Genomic DNA, 14699 nt, shown 5'->3' on the forward strand with positions numbered 1-14699 from the left:
ATGACATAGGGAGTATTATTTTGTCAAGTCTTCTCCGTCCTCGAACAAGTTGTTTGAAGTGACTAGTCAAGTGATGCCAAAATTGGACAAAACAAATATTGGTACTATCAAACAAGATTTAAAGACTTGAGTCTTTCTGGAAATAGACTTAACACTTGGGACAATTTTTTTGCAACCACAAATTAGTTAGTGGTAGATGGGGGGAAAGCACCCCATTTTATTTGTCTGGATGCATGTGTTTCTTTTCTTTCGTTAATTTATACCTCATACACTACACCAAAAGAGACCTTTAGCAGCAATTGATTTTTCTTTTAACAGCAATATTTATTGCCACAAATACATTTACCGGCATTTGATTAAATGTCATTGGATCCAATGTTGCTAAAGCCTTTAGTGACATTTATGTCGAGTGCCGGTAAAGACCCTTATTATTGCCACTAAAACTAATTTCTTTTAGCAGCCTTTACTATTGCCATTAAAGCCGAAACAAGCATATTTGTCGCTTTTACTATTGCCGGCAAAGATAATAATTGTAACTCAATTATTGTAACGACTTAAAACTAATTATAAATTCACCTTAATTCACATATTTAACCCTCTTTAGCAATTTCTAAAAGCCCATTAAGTTGTGGCATCTATATTTGGGTCATTCACCATGAAGTTAAGGATTCAAAAAATTTCTTTCCATATGGCATTCATATTTAAACGAATTTAAATTATATATACCAACAATATAAAGTATACAATCAGTATAATTTAACGTGTTGTAGTTGGCATGTTGTTTACCTTGATTTGCAGCTTATTAATTTCACTTATAATGAAGAGTCATCTATAGTTACTTTTAGACGAGTTGATAGTAAGAAAATTTCTTTAAAGCTCTAGCATACAACTTTTCGAGAAACAAAAAATATAACAACGGAGAAATGCCTAAAATACCTTCGAACTATTGGAAACAAAGGTGCACATCACTCTCTTTAGACCCCACTTGTGGGATTACACTAGGTATGTTACGTTGTTACTCTGTTTCACTTACAAAACACTTTTGTTAAGACGTATATTGAAAACCTAAAGAATAAGGCGCAAACAAGTCGTTACAAACTACTAGTCTAGCAGGTCTTACTGTTGCAAAATATCATATTTTTCTTTTTTCCCATCAGTAGTTATGTGGAAATTTATAGACAAGTTTGTAAAACAGACTAATTAATAAAATTCCACACAGTATTATTGTCTTCAATTTCTTCCTCACTTGACTTAGTCAAGCAACAGTTTCTATCATTGGAAATTTGTCCCAAAATTCTGCAGAAATATTTTCTATAGTGAGTGTTACGTAACGGGACCTATTCACATCATCTCGCATGCGTAACACACACTGCAGAGATATATGGTCGATGACCCCGATGTGAATAACAACATCTAGAGAAAATGAGGACATAGGAAGTATTAGGCCAATCAGACCCTTACATTTGTCCTTAAATTTCATTTTGGCACTCCAACTTAACCTTGATCCATTTTAACCCTTTAACTCCAATTTTTATATTTCATTTAGGCTCTTCTATTTGATGTGGCAGAGTGTGTGCATCACGCTTTCTCTAAGAGAGTGAAAGACAAAAAAAAAAGTATTTTTTTCTTTTAAAAATTAATAAAAGATTAACCCTTCAACTCTATTTTTTTTAATGTACCATTTAAACACAAATACTAATTTTATGATTTCTTTATTTCTATATGTGCTCTTCAACTGCAATTTTTAATTTAAATAATCGGCGTTCATCCGTTTGTTATTGTAAAAATTAAAAATTGACGGATGATCATTGATTTTTTATATAAAAAAAAAGTAACAATTTTTTTAGAGTTTCTGTGTATTTTTGCATGAAAAATAACCGATGAAAGTACATTGATTTTTCTTTCATAAGAAAATCAATGACAACCCAACAAAGTCTGTTGAGTTAGTTAGCAATGGACATGAATTTTTTTTACTCGTGTTTATTTGAATGAAAAATTAGAAAGCTGGTATTTGAGTTAGATCCAAATAGACTAGATATGAAAAAAATACGTGGTGTTATTTAATTTAATTAATTGTTCAAAAAAGAAAACCAACACACTTACGTTAGTTTTTTTTTCACACAATAATGTACACAAACTCTAAAATAAATATTTTTAAAAAAATTGATGTTCATCCATTAATTATTATTTTTTTAAAGAAAAAAACTATGACGTTACTTTTTAAAATGAAAAAGTGAAAATGAAGAACATAAATAAAAATGAAGAAATAATAAATTTAGTATTTTGTGTTTAAATTGTATATAAAATAGAGTTGAAGGATTAAAATGGAACAAGACTAAGTTAGAGTGTCAAAATGAAAAATGGGGGCAAGTTAGATGGGTTGTGTATGTTTTTAATTGAATTTTATGCCATGTCATGGTGTGTGAAATACGCACATCCACTTTGTTGATTCTTTGGAAAGAAGTACCTAAATGGAACATAAAAATTGGAGTTGAAGGGTTAAAATGGAACAAGGTTGAGTTGGAGTGCCACAATGAAATTTAAGAACAAATTTAAATGTATGCATATGTGTTTGGCCGAAGTATTATTTTGTTAAGTCTTCTTCGTGCTCTAAAAAGTCTTATGGAACACTTCAAAATATGTGTAACAAGTTGTTAGAAGTGACTTTGAGTCTTCCTGGAAATTGACTTAACACTTGGGACAACTTTTTTTTGTAACCACAAATTATTACCTCATTTTATTTGTCTGGATGTGTTTCTTTTCTTTCGTTAATTTATACCTCATAGTCTCATGCATAGACAAGTCAACAACGTTACTTTATCAAATAGTGTTTAGTTAATTGTTTACTTTATTTAATATAGAGATCGTTGTAATAATTAAAAAATAAAATAGTGTTTAGATAAGGGAAAATGCACAAGTACCTCCTAGCCTATGCCCAAAATTTCTGAGACACACCTAACCTTTACTAAGGTCCTATTACCCCTCGAACTTATTTTATATATAATTTTCTACCCCTTTTCGGCCTACGTGGCACTATCCTTGAAAAAATTGTCAACATGCACTGGGCCCACAAGATAGTGCCACGTAGGCGGAAAGGGGTAGAAAATTATATATAAAATAAGTTCGGGGGGTAATAGGACCTTAGTAAAGGTTAGGTGTGTCTCAGGGATTTTGGGTATAGGCTGGGGGGTACTTATGCATTTTCCCTTTAGATAATTATAACATTCTTTCTTATATGACTACTTATTTTATTGACTTATTTATATATTGACGATCTTCATGAACCCATATTATTATTTTTACCTTTATTATTCCTATTACTATTTTTATTTATTCATTATTGAATATTCTAATGCCTATCAAACGGTAAAACCTTTTGCATTATACAAAATAAATTGTTGGGTGTCAAAAAAAAAGATCAAATTTGTGTTTTGGTGTATTCTTTGAATTACAAGCACTGCAACAAACACTACAACAAAAACAACTTTTAGCGGCAATAAGTATACACATTAATAAAGAGTGTTAAAGCTTTTACCGGTATTAGTTAAGTGTCATTAGATCCAATGTCGCAAAAAGCTTTAAGGACATATGCAAAGAGTGTTAATTGCCGTTAAAAATACATATTTAGCGGCAATTAAACTTAATTAATTGCCGTTATAAATCATTTTTGATGTAGCGAAATCAATACCATTTTAATATTATTATATCAGCTTATCAAATTCAGCGCAATTATTTCAATACCATTGTATAATCTTCTTAATGTTTTGAGTAAGATTTGATTATTTTAACTTAATATTATATTTTTTCATTGAAAATTTTTGTTGTTTGTATATCCTACCTTGTTGAAACTTTACTTGTAGGATTACATTATTCAGTATGTTATAGGTATTCAATTTATGTATGACAAGTGAAACTAGTATATATATATGTGGATAATGCTGATTGATTTGTAAAAAGAGAACAAACATCCTGTTATTTGCTGAAAACAAACAAACAAAAAATGGGACGTTTCTTTTTCTTTTATTCATTTTTGTGTTTTGTGTTGCTAATAAGTGAATGCTTTTCTTCATCCTTTGATCATCATCTTTGCTCTCCCACTGAAGCTTCCGCTTTGGTTCAGTTCAAACAATCCTTTCAAATTATGTCCAAAGAGTACTTTAGTTATTACAACTACTCCGAATGCTTTACTTCTTTCCCAAAAAGAAAGTCTTGGAATGAGAGTAGGGATTGCTGCAGTTGGGATGGAGTCACTTGTGACTTATTAAACGGTCATGTTATCGGGTTAGACCTTAGTTGTAGTCTGCTTCGTGGAATTACTTCCAATAGCACCCTCTTCCAACTCCATCATCTCCACACACTAAACCTTGCTTACAATTACTTCTCAACTTCTTCAATCCCACATAACATTGGCCGATTGACAAATTTGAGGCATCTCAACCTTTCTAATTCTTACTTTGATGAAAAAATCTCAACAGAAATCTCATACCTTTCCAATTTGGTTTCACTTGATCTTTCTTATAGTGATGGATTACAACTTGATGAGAGAACAATTGAAACAATGCTTCACAACTTTACAGATCTGGAGTTACTAGCTCTCCCTCTTGGCGACTTCTCATCACCGATACCTGTAAGTATTCATCCCAATAGCAGCCTCTTCCAGCTTAATCATCTCCACACACTAAACCTTTATAACAATTACTTTTATTCTTCTTCTTCGATCCCACATAACATTGGCCGATTGAGGAATTTGAGGCATCTAAAACTCTCTGGCTTTGATGGGAAAATCCCAACAGAAATCTCATACCTTTCCAATTTGGTTTCACTTGATCTTTCTCCTCCTTATGAGTATGAATTACAACTTGATGAGAGAACATTTGAAGCAATGCTTCAGAACTTCACAAATCTGGAGATACTTTCTCTCTCCTTAACGGAGTTGGATATATCATACACAGGCATCTCTGGTTCCATTCCTGATTCAATTGGCACCTTGAAATCCTTGAATATCTTGATCCTCCATAGATGTCAATTCTCTGGTTCCATTCCTGATTCCATAGGCAACCTAACACAAATTACGAGGTTGGATTTATCTTTTAATCATTTCACTGGCCATATTCCTTCCACAATCTCTAAATTGAAGCACCTCACACATTTGGATCTTTACTCCAACTCCTTTTCAGGTGAAATTCCAGATGTTTTCTCTAATCTCCAAAAGCTAAGGGGTTTATATCTTTCTTCCAACTCCTTTTCAGGTGAAATTCCTGATGTTTTCTCTAACCTCCAAGAGCTACGTTATTTACGTCTTTCTGACAACTCCTTTTCAGGTGAAATTCCTGATGTTTTCTCTAACCTCCAAAAGCTAAGTGGTTTAGATCTTTCTGAAAACAGCTTCACTGGTCCGTTTCCTTCTCCACTTTTAAGCTTGACACAACTTGAAACCTTAGACTTGTCGAGAAATTCTCTATCTGGACCACTGCCTAGAAATGCAAGCATGCTTCAAAAGCTAGCCGAGCTGGATTTGTCTTACAACTCACTGAATGGTACCATACCATCTTGGGTGTTTAGCCTACCTTTGCTACCTTCACTGTCGCTCCAACATAACCAATTCAGAGGGCTTGCTGATGAAGTGATCAAAACAAACCCAACATTAAAAGAACTGCATTTAAGCAATAATCAACTCAGTGGTTCTTTTCCTCAATCACTTGTGAATCTCACAAACCTTGAAACCCTTGGAATTTCATCAAATAACATCACCATTGATGAGGGTATGAATATCACCTTTCTTAGCCTATCATCTTTATTCTTATCATCTTGTCAACTGAAGGATTTTCCACACTTCTTGAGAAATGTAAAGACACTTGTCTACTTGGATATTTCTAACAATAAAATTCGTGGTCAAATTCCTGACTGGTTTAGTGGCATGAGATGGGACTCATTACAGTTCCTAAACCTTTCTCATAATTCATTGACAGGCCACGTACCACAATTTCATTACTATAACGTACAGTATCTTGATCTGAAATTTAACTCCCTTCAGGGTCCACTACCTTCATCCATTTGTAACATGAGTTCGCTTATCTTATTAGATTTATCACGCAACAACTTCAGTGACTCAGTTCCACATTGCTTGGGAAGCATGGCTAGTCTAACGGTGCTAGACTTAAGAAGGAACAATTTCACAGGGAGTCTTCCCCCATTATGTGCACACAGCACTTCGTTGAGTACCATTGTCATAAATGGTAATCAATTTGAAGGACCTGTACCTGTGTCGTTGCTCAAGTGTGGTGGTCTAGAAGTACTTGATGTGGGGAACAATGCTATAAATGACAGGTTTCCATCTTGGCTTGGAACTCTTGAATACCTGCAGGTCCTTATATTAAAGTCGAACAAGTTCCATGGACCTATAAGTACGTGTCTGACTAAGTTTTGCTTTCCCAAGTTGCGAATTTTTGATCTTTCTCATAATGATTTCAGTGGCTCACTTCCTGCAAAAGTTTTTGGAAACTTCAAGGTAATGATCAAATTAGATGACGAAGACACAAGAGAGATAAAGTACATGAAATCTGTGTTGTATTGGCCATTTGTCACATCGTATGAGGATTCAGTGAGTTTGGTAATCAAAGGGCAGGATATTGAGCTACAAAGAATCAGCACAATTACGACAACCATAGATCTCTCAAGCAACCATTTTGAAGGTGTCATTCCGAAAACACTAAAGGATCTCAGATCACTTTGGCTACTCAATTTATCTCATAACAATCTCAGAGGAGATATTCCAATGAAATTAGGACAATTGAGTATGCTTGAAGCTTTAGATCTCTCTTGGAATCGGCTCACTGGAAAGATTCCACAGGAATTGACAAGAATAAACTTTCTCGCCTTCTTAAACCTCTCTCAAAATCATCTCGTCGGACCGATTCCTCAAGGTCGGCAATTCAACACATTTGAAAATGACTCATATGGTGGCAACCTTGATTTATGTGGTGGTCCTTTAACAAAGAAATGTGGAACGAGTGATTCATCGCATGTTCCTCAACAATTGGAGTCCGAAGAAGAAGGCGAGTCATATTTTTTTAGTGGATTTACTTGGGAATCAGTAGTCATAGGCTACAGCTGTGGACTAGTTGTTGGAACTGTCATGTGGAGTCTCATGTTTAAATATCGTAAGCCAAAATGGTTTGTGGAGTTTTTTGATGGACTCATGCCTCACAAAAGAAGAAGGCCAAAGAAGAGAGCTCAGAGACGAAGGACTTGATGGAAGATTGAGAGGGCTAAATTGTCTTTGTTTGATTTTGTGGACTAATTAGTGAACTGTTCTGTTTTTGTCTTTTTTAATTTTCTATTTGTTGTTTGTATATGTTAGAAACATAACTATATGTGTGTTGTTTTAGTATCAATGGTTATTCAAGCTATGTTAGTTTGTTTCTGTTTCAAATTGACAGAAGTGATCTACATAGCCACTCATTAGCTATGTTACTTGGATTTTTCAAAAATGTCAAAGAGTATGTGTTGGATTCTTCAAAAGTTGTGTATTTCTTAAGGAACCAACATGGGTGCGACATCATCATATTTAAGGAGAGTCCGAGCAACATAGCTCATTAATACAACAAAATTGGAAAAAATAGTGCAGTAAGCATATAGAGTTTGGTTCATGATTGAAATTAGTTTATATTTGTGAAAATTGATGTATAAGAATACTTAAAACTACAGAAGTGGCTAAAAATTTTGTGGTACTTCATCTTTCTAGTCATAAAACATCCTTAAATTTTGATCTTCAGGTGGAATGATCTTCACCAAGTTATTCAAAACATACTAATTAAGCTGGAAGACACATATCAAACAAAATTTTGTATAAAAACCAAGTAAAAGCACAAAAATAAAATTCCACAAGGAGGAAATGAAGGACTTAAATCATATCTTTAATTATTCTTCATTTTTTTCCTAACTTGACTTAGTCAAGCAATAGTTTCCGTCATTGGAAATTTCTTAGAAGTTCTGCAGAAAATTGACATGTCTTGACTTTTTATGATTATATAGTTTCCGTAGAAAAAATGCACTAAAATTTATTGCATTCATACAACTTGGTTTCGCTTGATTAAAGTGTCCCTTCTTGTCTTATGGAAGATGAAATGGAGTAACATCATGTCTTTATTGTTCATTTATTATTATTTTTTCTCAATTGACTTGGTCATACAATAGTTTCTCTCTTTGAAAAGTATTGTCGAAACATAAGAAGAGATGTTGATGGAAAGTTAGACAAGAATGACTTAAGATAGAGAGTTGAAATTTCTATCTATCCATCTATACTCATGTTAAATTGCTACAATATTTTCAACTTAAAACACTCCATTTAGTATATTTTTTATATGGTAAGTGGAACTTTTTGAAGGCATTTTTCCCAAGAAAATGAGAAGGCCAAAGAAGAGAACTCAGAGACGACGGACTTGATGGAAGATTGCAACGTACAATGAACTTTTCTCTTTTTTCTCTTTTTAATTTTTTGTTTGTTGTTTGTATATACTTGATAGCAATATAATTGTATGTGTTATTTTCGAATTCGAAACCCTTGGTTCAATTATACCTGGAACCATACATTTAGCATAACTATATGTCCTATTGCATTATTGTTATTATACAAAGTGGAAAAGTTCAAGGGATAATAACTGAAAATCTGACTCAACTTTAGGGGTATACTTAGGGTGGTTCAAAATGGAACCACAACTGATAAGCCAATCACAAAATTGACTTATTGATATTGGATTATTGGATTAACGGTTGATCAAGAGATTCAAATTTTATAGTTATGGTGTGGGGGCGGATTACTCAAGCTCTCTCTTTAGGAAAAATTATGCAGAAAAGCAAACATATACTAGTTAATTAGCTAATATAGCTATAGTTTGAATTAATTACGACTCGCAACTTAGTTTTAGCTTTAATTACGTCACTTGTCCTCTTTTATACATATACAAATACAAATTATACACATATATACTCTTATAGTATCATTGACTAATGAGTAATTTCTTAACCAGAAACCTTAATGATACCAATACAGTATATATATACTGATTTAGTATCGATTCAGCGAAATTATCAGCCTTAATGATACTAATACATTATATGATACCGATTTAGTATCAATTAAGTGAAACTAATGATACCAATACAGTATGATACCGATTTAGTATCAGTTCAACGAAATTAGTAAGAGGGCATATAGTGTAATTATTTAGCGGGATATAAATGTAATGAGATATATGTTTGTAATTATTTTGCTTTTATGGGATATTTGCTTATTTTCCCCTTCTCATAAATCTAACTTGAGGTGGGCTGAGTTCGATTACATGTGGGCTGGGCTTGTTTTGCAGTTTCTAAAAGCCCATTAAGTTTTGGCATCTATATTTGGGTCATTCACCATGAAGTTAAGGATTAAAAAAAAAGGCTCAAGTCATACGGAACCCCTTAAAATTGTTTGCATATTTTACTTGAACACCTCAATTAAGGCTTGTATCTATTGAACTCTTTTATGGTTCAAAATGAATATCTATTAGGCACTTTTCGCTGATACGGCAAAGAATGTGCAATACACATTTAGTGAGTGCGTGGAGGGATATTTTAGCTTTTCTTTTTTTTATCTCTTTCTTCTTCTTTTTTCCATAGCCATAACTCTTCCAACACCACCACCATCCCGCCATTGCCGCCGCCTCCCCCCACCATCATCTACCCTTCTCTTCTCTCTTTTCTTCAGCCACCTCTCCCTCTCCCTTACCATTGTCGATTTCATCTGGAGAACACCATTGCATTTCCTCCATTTTCTTAAAATTTTGTAGTCATTATCATCTTATTCACCGGGAAAAAATGGATACCCACACTATCACTACTCTATTCCTCCCTTTGTTCTTCCTGAAAAATAAATATCTAAACCCAAATGTATCATATTTTTAAAAAAAATCAGATCTGGAAAAACTAATAGTTGAATTAAGAGGAACGACGGCGGTGAGTGGATGGCGATAGTTTGAATAAAGGAGCTGTCACATTTCTTCACCCCTTGACCTTTATGAAGCTTTGAACCTGCTCAATGATTTATTATAAATCTCTCTGCACTCCATTAATATATGATTGAAGTTGTGAATGAGTAAAATTCTTTAGCTCAACACAGTTAAAGATGAAACACTGTGAACGAATTGAAGGTCGTTCATGGTTTCAAAATAGATTTTCTTTTTTTTTCCCTCAAAATTCCACATGTATGTCGTTAATTTGTTAATTTGTCACGTCACTGCGAGTGTATTACACACATATAACACTTTTAACTGATTGTCAAAAAAGTGTTCAACAGGTACTAACATTAATTGAGATGTTCAAATGAAATATGCAAACAACTTTAAAGGGCTCTGTATGACTTAAGCCAAAAAAGAAAAAAATCTTTCCATATGACATTCATATTTAAATGAATTTAAATTATAGAGAAAATACATAAAACACCATCGAACTTGACAGCAAAATTTATTTTAGCACCTTAACTTTACGGGTAATTATTTACCCCTTAAACTTATTTCAAGTGAATTTAATAGCACCTTACGCATACAATACCAGTTTCATACTTATGGGTGAAATACACGCGCGCCACTTAAGTGCCACATCGATGACACGTCGGATAATTGAAAAAAAAATACTTTTTCTTTATTATTATTTCCTTACATTTTAAAAAAAAATTATTTTCACTATTCACCCCTCCCTCTTTATTATTTCATTTGGGTCAATTTCTTAACTTCTAAAATTCTGACCGATTCATCCTATTTTCATTACTTTGTAATGATTTATTATTACTTCCATTAATCTCTTTTTTCAGCTAAGTGAAGCTTCAACTTATATCAACAATGGCGCTTTTAGATTTGTGCAAAATCAATGTGCTTAATTTTTTAGATTTATTGTTAATTTTCTTGTTTAACTTCCTAATACACATCCAGGTATAGAATAAATAATGTTTAAAGTTAGTTGATTAATTATTGTTTTAGGTTCTGACACTTTGTTAATTCTTTATTAATCAAATCATAGTTGAAATCTTTTTTAAAGATTTGTTATTTTGGATTTGAAATTTTCTCTTTTATTATAAACTACTTAGAAGAAGGAGAAAATTGGAGATATAGGATGAATAGAGGAACGAGAGGAGAGGTTGTGGAGGCTGTGAGGAAGAAGAAAGAATTAAAAAGAAAAGAAATGTGTTGGATTTGGGGTGATGGGTGCAAGGAAGAAGAAGAAGAAGTAGGAAAAAATTGTATTGGCTGGAAAGGAAAAAAAAGGCCCAATTTAATTTTTTTTCTTTATTTACGCACTAATATTTTTAAAATTTGCCACGTCAGCCATTCGGGTAATATTAAATTCATTTGTAATAAAATTAGGGGGGTAAATAATTACCCGTAAAGTTAAAGTGTTAACAGTAAATTTTACTACCAAGTTGGATCCAATGTCGCTAAAGCCTTTAGTGACATTTATGTCGAGGGCCGGTAAAGACCCTTATTATTGCCACTAAAAGCAATTACTTTTAGCAGCCTTTACTATTGCCATTAAAACCACCTTAGAAACAAGCATATTTGTCGCTTTTGCTATTGCCGGCAAAGATAATAATTGTAACGACTTAAAACTAATCATAAATTCACCTTAATTCATATATTTAACCCTCTTTTGCAATTTCTAAAAGCCCATTAAGTTTTGGCATCTATATTTGGGTCATTCACCATGAAGTTTGTTTACATCACTACTCTATTCAGATAGGGCGAAACGTCCGGACGACTCAAAAAATAATGAATTAAGTCGATTTTAAAAGAATTTTAAGAAAATAAGAATTTTAAAGGAGTCGCCACCTAATTTTAGGAAAACTAGGAAACCATTAAGTGATTTACGAAACCATTAAATTCTATGTAAGGGGTTCAGGTTATTTCGAAGGGAAGGGGTTAGGCATCCTTCGAAATCCACAAATGTGGATCCCGATTGAATTCATTTTTTTCAAACTGAGGAGTAGGATAAAATATTGTACAAGTATAATAAACATGCAATATACACAAGTAATATGATAAAACAATAATATAAGAATCGGCTTAATTTTGTCTATCGTCAATAATATACAATAATGAATAAGAGTATAATTTGAACCTAATTCGAATAGCTTCAATGGGAAGCATCTCCGGGGTACCTGTAAACACACTTAGTAAAAGTGTTAATAGTAAATAAATAAAAATAAAAATAAATGAAATAAATAACAACTTAAAGTAAAAGTCCGCCTTACTAACATGAAAGGCCTTGGAAATTGATGATAATTTCTTCATCGGCCATTTTAACTTACAAAAAATATAAACCTAAACTAAATTTCTATCTTTTAAAATAGGGAGGCCTCCAAAATCGACGGAGAGATTTTCTCATTGGCCAATTTAAACATNTCCGTCTTTTAAAATGGGAAGGCCTCTAAAACCGACGGAGAGATTTTTTCATTGGTCGACGGAGAGATTTTTCTCATTGGCCAATTTTAACATAAAACTTATATAAACTTAAACTAAATTTCCGTCTTTTAAAATGTGGAGGCCTCCAAAACCGACGGAGAGATTTTCTCATTGGCCATTTTAACATGTATGTATGTAAATCTCTTTAGCAACACAACAAAACAAAAATAAATCAAATTTAAGAAATGTAATATCAAATAAAACATTAATGAATTCTTGGTTAAATTAAAATAAAAGATAGAATTAAATGATCAACCTATATTAAAAGTAACAGTTATTAAACAGTAAACACACGACTACACACCTAAATTACTAATGGGATATTTTCAAAAGAAACGAAAATTATGAGATGTCTTTAACAAACAATTAAAATGATTAAACTTAAACATAAATAATAATTAATAATCACGGTTAGAGAGAGACCATAGAAACAGTGACATCAAAAATAAAAGAAATTAACAGTAACACACCACCACAATTACATATAAAAGAAACATTGATGAAATAAAATAGTATATAAATGACTAAATGATAACAAACAACAAAACAATAACAATAACCAAGTAACAACATAACTAGCTTAAAATAATATTAATGGAACTTGCTGGAAGCATTTTAGAAAGCATAAAAAATAAATAAACAAATAAAAAATCAACAGCAACTAAATATAAACAAAAATAAAGCATCAATAAGTAAATAAGGCTAAACACTTATTATAACAGATAGAGAGGGTAAATAGCATTTAAAGATCTTGACAAAAATACGGCTCGTTCAAAAAAAATGCAAGACGGTTAAAAATGAGAAGATAGTGTACCTAAGTATGAATCCAAACGCAAAATAAAAATAAAAAGGTAGATCTAAATTTACCATTATTGAAGATGGAGTTTGTTGGTGTTCTTCGGCGGTCTAAGAGTTGTTACTGGAAATATGGAGATGAAGCTCGTTGGTGGAGCTATGTTGATGTTGTAACTGGTTCGTGGGTCTGTGAAGGCTAGCGGTGATGGAGTTCGGTTTCGCCGGAGCTTGTAACTCGCCTGGTTGTCTCTGGTTTCTCAGGAGCTCGCCGGAGTTCATGGAGTTGTTGTTAGATTCACAAGCTCGCTGGTTTGGTTGTTTTTGTCTCCATTACTGTGACGATACAATGGAAAGTAGAAGAATGGTGATTGGAGCTTGTATTTTGGTGTAGTGGTGGCGTGGGTGGTGGAGCAATGGTGTTGGTTCTCCGGTTGTGTTTTGCCAGAGAAGAAGACTGAATGGGTTTCGGGTTGTGGCGGCTGGAAAGTTTTTTAGAAGGAAAATATTAGGGTTTCTGCTATTGAGAAAATTCTTACCTCTTCCTAAAAAATAATTTACCCCCCTTAACCTAATAGACAAACTATTCTTTATATAGGGAGTTAAAAATTACAATATCATTATTTTAAAATCGCGACTCAAAATCACCAATCAATAAAATATCTGTGTATGAAATATTATCTGTATTTGAATGAATTTCTAGGTTGTGCAAAATATTAAAATGAATATTAATAAATGTAACAAATAAAATGAATATGTGTAAAAAATATATATATAATGAACGTAACTAATGACATGTAAAAATGCAATTTCAAAATTAATTGATAAAAAAAATATAAATTTTGATAAATAAGGATAGTTATCGATAAACTTAATTAAAACTATAAAAAATTTATTTTGAACTATTAAATAAATAAAACTTAAAAGTTATGAATTTTGAAAATGTTAGGCCAAAATTGTGTGTCAACAAAGTTAAGGATTCAAAAAATTTCTTTCCATATGACATTCATATTTAAACGAATTTAAATTATATATACCAACAATATAAAGTCTACAATCAGTATAATTTAATGTGTTGTAGTTAGCATGTTGTTTACCTTGATTTGCAGGTTATTAATTTCACTTATAATGAAGAGTCATCTATAGTTACTTTTAGACGAGTTGATAGTAAGAAAATTTCTTTAAAGCTCTAGCATACAATTTTTCGAGAAACAAAAAATATAACAAACGGAGAAAAGCCTAAAATACCTTCGAACTATTGGAAACAAAGGTACACATCACTCTCTTCAGACCCCACTTGTGGGATTACACTAGGTATGTTACGTTGTTACTCTGTTTCACTTACAAAACACTTTTGTTAAGACGTATATTGAATACCTAAAGAATAAGGCACAAACAAGTCGTTACAAACTACTA

General features: G+C 32.4%; 1 protein-coding gene across 1 annotated transcript; it reads left to right on the top strand.

Annotated features, from left to right (window-relative positions):
- Positions 1 to 6061: 6061 nt before the first annotated feature.
- Positions 6062 to 7252, top strand: LOC125850883 (receptor-like protein 9DC3). Its single transcript, XM_049530718.1, has one exon. It carries the CDS (start codon positions 6062 to 6064, stop codon positions 7250 to 7252), a length of 1191 nt encoding a protein of 396 aa, XP_049386675.1.
- Positions 7253 to 14699: the final 7447 nt, after the last annotated feature.

This window comes from Solanum stenotomum, unplaced genomic scaffold (genome assembly GCF_019186545.1).
Source record: "Solanum stenotomum isolate F172 unplaced genomic scaffold, ASM1918654v1 scaffold19995, whole genome shotgun sequence".
Classification (NCBI taxonomy): Eukaryota; Viridiplantae; Streptophyta; class Magnoliopsida; order Solanales; family Solanaceae; genus Solanum; species Solanum stenotomum.